At 51.3% G+C, this 13,010-nt stretch overlaps 1 protein-coding gene across 3 annotated transcripts in view; it reads right to left on the reverse strand.

Moving 5' to 3' along the window:
• Window positions 1-732: 732 nt before the first annotated feature.
• The window catches only part of Brf1 (BRF1 RNA polymerase III transcription initiation factor subunit), a 52,054-nt gene continuing 39,776 nt past the window's right edge, over window positions 733-13,010 (reverse strand). Inside the window, exons 12-18 of one of the 3 annotated variants that reach the window (XM_052739145.1) lie at window positions 11,524-11,582; window positions 10,832-10,913; window positions 10,698-10,753; window positions 9,661-9,917; window positions 4,508-4,559; window positions 3,822-4,014; window positions 733-3,287 (exon numbers count right to left, since the gene is read on the reverse strand). In XM_052739145.1, the coding sequence (XP_052595105.1) occupies window positions 3,250-3,287; window positions 3,822-4,014; window positions 4,508-4,559; window positions 9,661-9,917; window positions 10,698-10,753; window positions 10,832-10,913; window positions 11,524-11,582 (737 nt within the window). In that variant the 3' untranslated portion in view covers window positions 733-3,249. Of the gene's footprint in view, window positions 3,288-3,821; window positions 4,015-4,507; window positions 4,560-9,660; window positions 9,918-10,697; window positions 10,754-10,831; window positions 10,914-11,523; window positions 11,586-13,010 lie in introns of all 3 variants that reach the window. The other 2 variants (XM_052739146.1, XM_052739144.1) reach the window with 2 other exon arrangements.

The raw sequence follows: 13,010 nt of genomic DNA on the forward strand, positions 1-13,010 counted from the left end.
GGCCATGCAAGCTTCAGAGAAGGGCTGCAGAGACCTGTCCAAGACCCAGGGGACACACACACCTTGCCCTGGCTCCAGCCACAGTGGGAGTCCACTCCTCTCTCACACATAGTGTGGGAATGGGGCATGGGTCCAGCTGGATGGATATTTGCCACCCTCTTATCTGTGCCTCTTTGCTTAAGGTAGCTGTCACCAGATACTTGGCTAGATGACAGGGACCCTGCAGGAAACTCCAGAGGCCAAGAAGGAGGGCCTTAATGGGTGCCGATACTGAGGAAGTGGGGTGCATGCATCTTAGGAACACCTGTCAGACCCAGCATTCCTCCTTGTTCTCCCTTCTTAGAGCCATAGGACAGGGGCTAAATAAAGGATGGGGAGCTGAGGGAGACTCTTCTGTACCCTCTGCAGGTTCCTTCCTGCATGGTGGATAACCTGGGTTCTAATTGCTCTCTGCTTGGCAGTTTAGGCTGACTTTAGGAGCACTGGACCATGGTGTTGTAAGCAGTAACTGGAATTGGGTTTAGGGTGGTTTCTTTTTGTTGTTGGTGGTGGGTTTTTGGTTTTGTTGTTGTTTGTTTTTGTGGGGTTTTTTGAGACAGGGTTTCTTTATGTAGTCCTGGCTGTCCCGGAACTTGCTCTGTAGACCACGCTGGCCTCAAACTTACAGAGATCCACCTGCCTCTTGCTCCCAAATGCTGGAATTAGTAAGTCTCAGTAGTAAGGAGCCAGAAACAGGGGGTGCACACCTTTAATCCAGGCACTTGGGAGGCAAATACCAAGGACATGACCAAAGGAGGTACATGGTCAGAGCTCATTCTCTACCTTCTAACTAGGTATGAAAGGAGTGCCCCACCCCCACAGGGCTTATTTCACTCCTGCTCCTGTAGTAGGTATACAGTTAGGTAAAGCGGCTGGACAGGAAACGGGTTCAGGGTAGGCTGCACCAGGTTCTCCCTGGCCCACAGCTCAGGATAGAAGAGCTACAAGTGGGAAAGCGCCTCACCCCTATACTGCTGGGACCTCTCGCTCTGCGGCCCAGCTCCTATAAGCAGCCCCCCCCCCCATGTCAAGACAGGCGCCCCCGCTAAGCTACGATGTGCAGGCTACCGGGAACCTTGCTGACTGCTACTGCCTGCCCGGCAATCACCCAGTTTGCCAAAGACGGTGGTAACCACGAAGTACTAGGCTCCTCAGTGCAGGTGGCTGGCAAGAACCTTGGACAGTGCAGACCACAGTAGCTTCCCCTGCACTTCCCTAACCCTAGCAGAAAGGCAGTAGGAGAGGGTAGAGGAGGCAGAGAGAGAGTACAATTTCCTGTCTTCTCAGCACTCCAGTGTGTACACAAGACAGGGTCCCAGTCTAGAATGCAGGATCCAATGGACCCCCTCTTCCCTCTTTGAAGGTCCAGTATGGTGAGGCCTGGTTCTGCTCCAGGAGGCTGCCTAAGGCACTGCTCTACATTCTGGGAAGATCTGAGGCAGGGGGATCATGCTGTGGTAATCTCAGTCAGAAAAGAGCACATAGAAATAAACCAACTGTATGCAGAACAGGGTCACACAGACCCAATGCCTCCTTGAACCTCACATGAGTGCTGGTGGCGGCTCACATACAAAGCTGTGACCTCAGCTCAGAGGTACCCTTGCCCACTTCACGGCTGCCCCCTACTGGGACCTTACTCCTCAGCACCTGGGTCTCTCAACCATGTGACACAGGTCTCAACCATTTCAGGATCCGCCCACTATGTTACTCACCCATCTTCCAGGGACAGTAGATACTGTCCCCTTCCCTCTGCCCTGACTTTCTTCAACCCTCTCCTTACAAGACCACTCCAGCTTTACTGGCTCTTGCTCATTTTTAGCACTGACAACACCCGCTCCTGCTTTCTCATGACAGACAAGACAGAGCTGGGGAGCAGGGCTCAGCTTCTATTCCAGGATACTTGTTTCTGTTCCTGCAGATCTTACCTCCCACCCCTCAGCCCTGTACTCTCTCCATGCCATAGGCAAGTCCTGTCACATATAAGCATACAAACATCCTAAAAATACTCTGGACCAGCGTCATGGCTGCCTACCATGATTGTGACCTCACGCTCGTGAAGCTGGCCCCCACCCTAGGATGGACCCTTGATTATGGTTCTACACTCCCATACACAATCTAAAAGCATTTTGCAATCCTCTCATCAAAATCACTCCGTACCTGTCCCACCTATCTACTTCCATCTGCAGTCTGCGCCCCTCCTCAGTCATCTCAGGCCTGGCCCCCCACCTCTTGATTTGAAACAGAGTCAAATATTCTGCCTCAGCCCAGGTAGTGAAGACTCACATCCAGGGCTGCATCCAGGAAAGGAAGGCCTGAGTTAAGTGCACTGAGGATAGTCCTGGGCCTTCTTGTGAGGAAACAGCTTGCAGGCTTTCTTGACAGAGGGCTCTGTTCCAGGTGATAGGGCAGGGCCATAACCCAGAATTCCACATAGGTTGTCTGGACATTAGCAGGAAGCTGCATGCAGATGCATGTGGTCTGCTGGTCTCCACTTTCTGAGCGCTGCTGATGAACTGGATTAATCTGCTGTTGGGCAGCCTCAAGGGCTCCTGGGTGCACAACTCATGAGTCCTAAGCAAGAGGCTGAGGCCTATAATGCTCCTGGTGGTTCAAGACGGTGAACGGACATTAGAGATGGAAGAGAGCTCGTGTCCACCTCAGCAGGAAGCTGGGGCTGCAGTTAAAGGCAGGTGCTCCAGACTACGGTTGCTAAGCACAGAGCAGTAACTGCCACATGTCTTCTGCCCAACCCCTATCCTTCCAGGATGTGAAGGGTGGGCAGAGAACACTGGCAGCAGGCTAAGACCAAGACTTCGTGAGTGAAGCCCCTTTGTGCTGCCATCTCCTTAGGATGGGAGCACACAGAACCTGCCTGAGGATTTCTGGTGAATCAATGACTAGAAGGCTAGGCCATGAAGTGGGATCCTGACCTACCCACTCCCTGACCATGTTTCATTACACATAAACACACAGCTGGTTTTCTTTGCTGGGCAAAAATATTCCGTACATTGCTCAAAACATGATTCCCAACAGTAAGTATGATGGGGGCCACAATGTGGCCATGGGAAGAGTGCTTCAAATCAAGTGGGGCAGTGCTTGACTGGTTGAGTCCCAGAAATCATGCCTGTGAGCCGTGGCCCCAGGGCCCATCTGACCCCCATAAAACACTTGGAGTCTAGCACCAGGATGCTGCCTGGCCTTGAGTTCCACTCAGTAGCCATCATCCTCGTCACCATCACAGCCGTAATCTGCGAAGCACAGAGGACAGTTGCTGAAGTCTGGGCAGCTGTCTAGTGCCACATTGAGCCACCTTCACATTACCAGCTCCCAACACCAACCCCACTGCCTCATCTCACAGGCTGTACCACCTGAGAGCCTACCATTTCAACCTATTCCCAGAAGTCTTTGGGGCTGGTGGACTGGTTATGTGCCCTGTGTGGGGGCTTTGGCACCTTCCTGGGCTCTGTAAACAGTATGGCCAACCCAGACATTTCTCTACTTGACCTTCTACCAGAACCTTGACCTTCATGGTATATGACTCACCTTCCCCGTGGAGCTGGCCTTCTAGCCTTTGCCTAGCTCCTTTTAGCATACTCAACAGCCTCAGAATCAATATGGCCAATTTTAAGTGTCCTAGTTCCCTTCTTCGTAGAGAGAATTTTAGTTTGTAGCCAATAGGCTCATATTTGGAAATTACTTGGGTGGACGGCTATGTCTTTATTTCTCTGGATGCTCCCTCAAAGTTCCGGTACTGTGCCCATAACCATGTGGGCCATACCTACCATTGCCACCCATCATCTGCAGAGCACTGACGCAAGGCTCTCCATCCTCTTCTTCGGCGTCCTCCTCGTCTGCATCCTCCTCAGGATGGTACGACACAGGGCCACTCTCCACCAAGACCGCTGATGGCTTGATGGGCTCAGCTCCCAGGGCAGGGGAACTTAGGAGCAAGGCCTGGGAAGAGAGAGCCTGTCTCTGAAATAAAAGCAGAGTGTGTGCTACCCTCCTGACTGTGGGACCCTCAAGTTCTCTCTTCAGAGCTCCCACTCCACATGTGAGCTGCTCAGAGGATCAGCCTGCCTCCTAGTATCCACTATCTCCTTCCGGTTTCCTGGGGCTATGAAGTCCCAGCCCTCCTTTCCCCCAAAGCTGTTATCACCTGAGGGAGGGAGGGAGGGAGGGAGGGAGGGAGGGAGGGAGGGCCCTGTGGTATGCAATCTAGCCTCTGCCTACACTAGACCACAGAGGTGGTTAGTTTACCCTCAGCCCCAGAGCAGCAGGCACATAACTTGCCCTTACCACCTGCCTGCTCCACTTCTGTGACCCAGGCACCCTCACACCCTGAGCTTCAGGATTCTCAGCAGGAGCCAGGCCAACACTGGAGCAGCAACCAACTGGGCCTCTCCCTGCCAAGCCTGATGGCAACTTGTGTTCCCGAGTCCTGCCCTGGTTGTACAGGACAACATACCTCTCCCACAGCTGCCTTCTTAGCTGGCTGTGTAGACACCAGAGGCCTCAACCTGAAAGAAAGCAGAGAGGCAGCCTCAGTTCAGGCTGGGGTAGGAGGGAGAGGGAGAGGGAAACGGGGGTGGGGTGGGGGATAGAGAGAGAGATATTGATTGTGTGTGTGTGTGTGTGTGTGTGTGTACCACACACAGAATGAGGCTCTGTCCAGGCAGGTTCATAGTCTGCAGTCTCAGTTCACACCTGCCTGCTGACCATCACTTACTAGCAGGCCTGAGGCCCTTGACCAGGCAGATGCACGGTCTCATGGCAGGTCCAGTACACTCTGGGACCCACCCTTGCCTCTCCACAGGGAGACCTTCCCAGAGACACAGAACTCTCACCACCTCTGATAGTGTCTCCACCAGTCTTACCCCAGTCTTTCTTCCTACCCTCAGGCCTCCTTCTGACCTTAGATCTCACCTATTCCTCAGTTTTACTACCTGGAATACCACTGCTGCTGTGTCCATCCTGATCTGACCCGCTGTCTTGCATTAATCAATGCCTGCCATCATTCTGTCATGGATAGGAGATATAGAAACACAATATAAAAATGCAAGATCCAGCTGGGTGGTGGTGGCACATGCCTTTAATCCCAACACTCCAAGAGTTTGAGGTCAGACTGATCTACAGAGTGAATTCCAGGACAGCCAGGGTTACACAGAGAAACCCTGTCCAAAACCCCACCCCACAAAATGCAAGATCCGTCAGGTGCCTCCCTTTTGGGCCATGTAGTGGGCACCCCAAAGTCAAGGTGATGGGACTGTCTTTCCACCCCTTTTGAACAGATATGTGAGGTCATGGGCAGTGACCATGTGCAAGATTCCATGGCACCTCTCACTGGTCAATCTGTAGCCAGGGGAAAGTGAGGAAGAGGGATAGATAGTTATGAAGAAGAGAAAGAGGTGGACAACCCCATATCTGTCCCACCTGCCTCGTAGAACCACTGCATTAACTTTTACTAGCACTACCTCCACCTTGGGCCTGCCTTAGATATCCCTAGGACTTCCAAACACAAAGGTACCTTTGGCATCATGTCCACAAGAAACAGAAAGGAAAATGGGTCACCCATTCCAGAGGAGACAGGCACAGTGCCATACAGATCAGTGTAAGTGGGCTCTGGGCATGGAGAGGGTCAAGACTCTTTTCTTCTAGGGCATAACTATGTAGGTAGGTGAAGGCCTTGAATCATGCTCTACGCTGGGCCCTCTGAGGCCCAGCCTTGCCCAGCTGTGACATAGTGGATATTCTGATGATACTGAAAAGATAATCAAGTAGCAGGCAGATGGCACAGAACACCTTAGTGAGGGAGCTGAAGCCTTCTTACAGGTGTTCATGACCTTCTTAGGACCCATGTAGACCCAAGAGCAGCTGGCCAAGGCTCACAGAAGAGTCTGTGAATGCCCAGAGAATAGGTTCAGCATGGCATTACTCAGTGATAATCCCTATCAACCACAGGAACCACACTGCTGTCAATCTCTCAGCCTTGACCATTAATGCTACATTTTCATAAACACCCCATGACTGAGGACTCTGGCCAGGACACTTTCTGTAGGACAGCCACAGAGCAAGTGAGAGCTACACGTGGGATCTGGGCACTGCCTCTACTGAGCTGAAGCCTGCTTGAGTCTGACTGTGTAAGTCTGGAGTACTGAATCCATTAGGGTAACACCTTCCCAGAGGTAGATGCTGAGTGCTACACCAACCTCACCTGCTAGACTGCTCCTGAGAAGGGGTTGTCTCAGACAGTGGGTAACAGCTATTAGAAAAGCTGAGATTCTAGAGCCCGGTGGTCTTTTTCCTTTCCCTGCTGGAACTATCCGAACTGGCTGTGCTGATTAAAGGCAGAGACATGAGTACAGCAGTGGGTATAGGCATGGGGGCATCCCAGCCTTGAGACCTTCACAACCCCTCAGGATATTAGATATTCACAAACTCTGACTCTAGCAGGCTTCCCCTGGCCACATGACCACAAAGGATACTTGAATCCCTGTACTAGAACAAGACTCTCCCAGCACTGACAGTAGCAGCCTAGTTGAGCTTCAACTTGGACCTGTGAGTGCTCAGAGCCATCAGACTCTACACCCATTTCTAGCTATAGCTAGACAGATAAGGATGGTGATACTTGTAGCAGGAATCTTAAAAGTTCTTATTAATAAAATCAAACCTGAGCCAGGTATTGGGGTGAACACTGGAAGATCAGAGAGACAGAACAAGCCACAGCTAACCTCACCTGGCCAACTTCTCAGCTGGTCTAATTTCCTCAGATTGGAAGTCTCTGTGTCCTCATATCCGAATGGCTCTCAGCTGAACTGTGCTGCTAGAAGCCTGAAAGCTTAACCAGTCAAATGCTTAACCAGCCAAAATGCTTCTAGTTTCTGGTCCTCACGCCTTATATACCTTTCTGCTCTCTAACACCACTCCCTGGGATTAAAGGCTCGCTTTCTGGGATTAAAGGTGTGTGTCACCATGCCTGGCCGTTTCCAATGTGGCCTTGAACTCACAGAGATCCAGACGGATTTCTGTCTCTGGAATGCTAGGATTAAAGGCGTGAGTGCCACCATTTTCTAGCCATTGCATCTAGTGGCTGTTATGTCTCTGACCCCAGATAAGTTTATTAGGGTGCACAATATTTTGGGGAACACAATACCACCACAGATACTGGCCACAATAAGCAGAACTGAGAATGCCTTCTGGGTGGCTGAGGCATGGGGCTAGGTGGTTAGGGAAGGCCAAGTCCTGGTTCCTGCCCCATCTGACCTCCTACATGTGCAAGGAAGAGCTGCAATGGGAATTCAGCCCACAGCTCTCTACTTAGTAATCTCAAAGAGAGAGGTTGTGTGACCATACAAAGAGACTGAAAAGGGCAGCTGAGAAAATCCAACTCCCTTCTGAGGAAGCGCCTACCTAAAGCAGCCATGCTGACGCAGTACTGAGAACAGCCAACCTGAGGCACCAAGGGGTCAAGGGAAGACCCAACAGGCTCTGGGAACACAATGACTGGAGGGAAATTGAGTACCTGCCCATTCGCAGAAGCAGCCGGAAGGAATCACAGAGAGGTCCTATAGAGGGCGCCGCATCAGGGCCCAGGAACTCCAGATCCTATGACCACCAACTGGGGCAGGGGGACTTGTACCAAATAAGGCGGTGAGAGGGACAGTGGGAAGAGGCCTAGCCCAGACATCTCATTCTCAGTTCATGAAAAAAATAACGGGCCATGTACAAAAATGTTCTCAAGAATCTGGCCCACCAAACACTACCAGGCTGTACAAAGTAAAGCAACCATCAGCTTGGAGACAGGAGACTTGGAACACCTGAGCCAACTGTAGGAAGGGCTTCCTTCAGACAGACCCTGTCGACAGCATCCACCCAGAAGCATCCACCTGAGTGTGGCTTTCACCTTACTCTTTTTGCCAAAGTAAGTTCCAGCTGGATCAGACTTAGGATACAAAAATGAAAACACTAAGATATTAAAGCCTGGAGTGATGGTGCACACCTATAATTCCAGCATTCATGAAGAGGAAGCAGGAGGGTCAAAAGTTCAAGCCAGGGGCTGGAGTTATGGCTCAGTGGTTAAGAGCACCAACTGCTCTACCAGAGGACCCGGGTTCAATTCCCAGCGCCCACATGGCAGCTCACAACTGTCTGTAACTCTAAGATCTGACACCCTCACACAGACATACATGCATACACCAATGCACATAAAATAAAGATAAATTTAAAAAAAAAAAGTTCAAGCCAGACTTGACTACACACACATACACACACACACACACACACACACTGATTTTTTTTTTCCCCTCACAATCTGAACACAGAAAAGAGCTCTATGAACAAGTACCAACCTCAAAGTTGTAAAATGGCTGGACTGAGAAGGACTGGCATGGGACTGCTAGTTTGACATGGCTTCCTTGCTTTCTTGCCTCCTTCCCTCTCCTCCTTTTCCTCTTCTTGAAACATGGTCTCACCACACAGCCTAACTGGCCTAGAATTCGATATGTAGACCAGGTTGGCCTTGAACTCAGAGATCCATCTGCCTCTGCCTCCTAAGTGTGAAGAGTAAAGGTATGTGCCATCACACCTGGTATGTTTCTTTCTCCCTGTCTCTACTTGCTTTATTTTGTGAGTGTGAGTGTGTGTATAAGGCTGTATCGTGCTTGTATGGGTACCTGTGGAGGCCAGAAGAGAACACAGATCCCCTGGAGTTACAGGAGCTGCCTGACATGTGGGCTGGGAACTGAACTTGGGTATCTCTTAACCACTGAGCTACCTTTTCAGCTAGTTTTGTATTATTTGGGGGACTAGATCTCACTATGTAGCCATGGCTGGCCTAGAATTCACTATCCTCCTGCCTCACCCTCCTGAGTACTACAGCAGCTTTATATTATTAAGAAAACAAAAGCCCACCAACAGCAAAAGGGAAGCAACACAACAGAGATGTACAAAGGATGTCACTGAGATAAATGAAAGCACTTTTGGCTTCCCCTTAGAGAAGCTATGGCTAATCCAAACATGGAGCCTGAGCAGGCAGCACCTCACAGGAGTCTCAGGGCAGGTGGATGGTAGCCACACTGGGTGTCCAGCCTATCTCCAGAGTCAAGGGAATCAACTAACTTGGAACCTCATCAGGAAAGCTGGAAGCTACCACCCTAGAGTAAGTCATAGCACAGGAGGACCACATGCACCTGAGTCACCCTCAAATACCCCCTTGTCAAGCTGAAGAGCAACACTGACCCACCATGCTGAGGCTGGCCTACTCTGGCCCTCGATTGGTTTCCTCTTCACCAGAGGTGTCACTGTGTCTGCTTCCTCTCCCTCAGCAGAGCCAATGGTGCCGCCTCAGGAGTACAGAAGGGGTGTGGTTGTGGCAAGGCTGGAAGAGCCCGTTCGTACCAAGTGCTCAACTGCTCTCTGGGGATGGAGTAGGTCCTGCTGCTGCCAGAAGCCTCTTGACTCTGGGACCCAGAAGTGTGTGTGTGTCGGGGGCGGGGGTGGGGGGTGTCAGGACACATCCACATTTGGAGATGGGCTTGTTAGCATTCAGCATACAGTGTGGCTCCTGAAGTTCTGGCTGCAAACAACAGTCAGCCACCCAGGCCAGGGGCAGGACAACAATACCTCTTGCCTATGCTTGTCCCAGGGTCAGCACTACTCCTGCTAGCTGCTCTTCTCCTCCGTGGCAGCTTCTTGGTGCTCGCACGCTCTGGGGGCTGTGAGTCCTCCCTGGGAGGGCTGCCCCCACCCTTGCTGTTCAGGTCCCGCAGCACACTATAGTTGATCTTGCTGGAGATTTTCTTCTGTTCCAGCATCTTCTCGATCGCCTCCCCAGCTGTGCTGGCCAATATAGGCTCCCGGCGTTTGCAAGACTTCTTGGGCTGAATGAAACACACATACACACACACACAAAAAACTCCTTCTATCGCATGCTAGCTTCGCACCTACCATCTACTTTTGACCCACAGCTGTGGCCCATCTGGAGAGGCACAGTAAGTTGGCTTGGCTTGTATCGACCTTGGCAGCTCCCAGCCCTGGCACTGGCTACCTCAGTTCCTGAACATCAACCCTTCCTAGCAAAGCCTTTCTTGTGTACAGAAAAGGAAATTGCCTCACAGAGCACGGAACATGATACTGGGTGGCATGGAGTTTTGGGACCCCCTTTCCTGCCCAAGTCTCTAGCCCTCATTTGAGGCAGGTACTACTCATTCTCTGAGCTTCCACCCTGGACCCTGAGTTTTGCCAGCATCACATCTTCTCACTTGGCTCCTAAAAGGTTCAGCTCCTTCCACTTGGAGACTGAAGGCCCAGAGGGAGCGGCTGAGCCAAGTTACCAAGACTGCTTGCCTGCTATCAAAGAATATAGGCACAAAGATAGGGTCTCTTGTGTCCTCAACAAGGGCCTGAAGCCCAGAACCTGAGTCCAGTCCGACATCTCAATTTGGTCTCCCTAAGCACCTGTGCTGGATATCGCACTACACAGCTGCATGGTACAACCATCTGTGAAGGAACACAACAACCTGGCAGCCAGGGATGTGGGTCCTATGGCTTCCACTGCCTGTCCCAGTCAGGCTCCTATGGACACAGGGGAGAGGTGTTCCCAAACGGTTCCTCCTATCAGCCCACACTAGGGCTGAATTAGGCCGTCAAGAGGCACCCACCTTGTGCTCCTTATAGATGCCAAGCTCCTTCTCCTTTGCTATTCTTGCTTCTTTCTCTGTAAGGTGAACAAAACAGCTGGCCTCAGCAAGGGGCATATCCTGGGACCTGGGCAGATGCATAGATGGGTACTCACCCCTCTGTTCCCGCAGGTACTCAGCATTCTCCCGCATCCACAACTCAGCTTTTACCCGGGCTTCTGACTCGTTCAGGATGTACTGTGGAAAGCACAATGAAGTGGCTTCAGATCTCTGAGGTTGAGCTCTGAGGTATGCTAAGATCTCTCAGCAACTAGCTTCCTATTTATATGCTTAAACTGCTAAAGAAAGGATGTGGGAAGCCCCCTCCGGCATAGAAGCCGTCAGTCCTCCTCCGCCAACTTTACCCTGCAGCCGTGAGCCAGTATCCATAGTTCCTAAGCCTTGTTAGGCAGATCTCTAACATACATAGCCAAGTGTTAGTGTATAGTCCGGGGCCCCTGGTACTTGGGGATTAGAGATGCACAATATATTTGTGAGGGCCAAGGCCAGGTGCAGAGCTCAGGGCCTTCCCAACAAGGTCCTGGTAGGGTTGTTTGGGGTTTCAGAGGAAGGGCACAGGACAACCAAGGATGCTTTGGAATGGAGCTTGGAGGAGGGAGTCCAGGGGGCATGTTTGGACCATAGGCACTACAACTTGAGACACACCCCCACACACACACCTGTCAGGGAATATCTGAGAAAGCCACAATGTTCGGAGAGGCTAAAGGTGAGTGACAGGCCCTGAAGCTAGTTCAACCCCACTTTAGCCTCCCAACCACCACTATGGACAAGGGGAGTCAGGACTTACTCTGTCAATCTCAAGGTCATCGATGCCACTGAGGTCCAGCTCCCCGTCCCCTGAAGTGTCTTCTAGAGAGAAGAACCCCATCAGTGTCACAGAGGCTGCCCTACCAGATACTGCTCACCATGGGGATGCTTGGTGCTTGGGACTCAAATCACTTTAACACTTGCCCATCAAGAAAGAAAACAGGCACAGTGTCCTCAACAAGAAACTTAAGCTCAGGTCAAGGACTAGGTACAGACAGAGCTGCTAGAAGGTCTGGTCTGGGCCTGCTGCTATCCTATTCCAGGCTAAAGCACTAGTGTCCGACCACTCCTGGGGGCTCTCTCAAGTCTGCTCCACCTCCCTTGCTTTCTGCTCTGGGCTCCCTATGATCGTGGTGACAAGTCCCTTTGTATTGCTCTGAATTACCTGCTCCCTCAAAGCAGATATTCAACTGTCCACTACATACTTGGCATTTTGCCTCCTCAACTGAGAGGTCTACCCCTCATACAGGCCCCATTTCTCAGTTGTTCCACCCATTTGAGAGGCCACACCCTCTAGCAAAGGTCAACTCTTCACCTGATCAGGAGGGCAGAGCCAGATTACAGGGACAGGACCAGTTACCCTTCCAGAGCAGCAGTCTCCCTCAGCCCTTCTTTATAATTATTTACTAGAATTTATTTTGTGTGTATGGTTTTTTGCCTGCACGTATGCCTGTGCACCACATGTGTGCAGATCCCCCTGGGACTAGAGCCACCAAGTGGGTACTGGGAATCAAACCCCAGTCCTTTGAAAGGGCAAGTCAGTATGCTTAACCTCAGAATCATTACTCCAGCCCCCCTCCCAAGGTTTTAAAGGCCAAGGGAAAGAAGCAGTAGGGATCTGGCACTGTTGGGTGGCAGGGGCAATTGTTGGGTGTGTCTCCTCTGTCCATGCTCAAGCTCAGCCGGCGACACTGAGGGTAGAGATGCACCCTAACCTAGGCTTTCCCACTCCAGCAACAGGGGAGGACCAGAACGACCTGGTCCCCTCACCTGCATGACTTAGGGCTATGCCAGACCCTCCCTTAGTCATCTGGTAGCCACCGAAACTCAGGGCCCATGCCATAAGCTAGCCAGCCAAAGCAGCTGGACTAGAGGAAGCCTACGATGGTAACAAGGCCAGCTGGCATCTCAGCGTGTTGGCACATACCCAGCTCTTTACCCTGTGTGATGGTTAGTTTTAGATGTCAACTTGTCACAGTTTAGAGTCCCCCGGGAAGAGAGTCTCAATTGAGTAAACATCTTTCTCTGGTTTGCCTGTAGGCATGTCTGTGAGGACTGTCCTGATTGTTAAGTGATACAGAAAGACCCAGCTCACTGTGGTGGCACCATTCCCTAGGCAGGGAGTCCTAAACTAGGCAAGACAGGAGAAAGCTAGACAGGAGCAAGCAAGCAACCATGTTTGTTTTCTTTTTGCTATCGACTATGGATCTGATGTGATCAGTTGTTTGAGTTCCTGCCTTGACTTCC

This window comes from Peromyscus californicus, unplaced genomic scaffold (genome assembly GCF_007827085.1).
Source record: "Peromyscus californicus insignis strain IS unplaced genomic scaffold, ASM782708v3 Scaffold_15__1_contigs__length_86483966, whole genome shotgun sequence".
Lineage (NCBI taxonomy): Eukaryota > Metazoa > Chordata > Mammalia > Rodentia > Cricetidae > Peromyscus > Peromyscus californicus.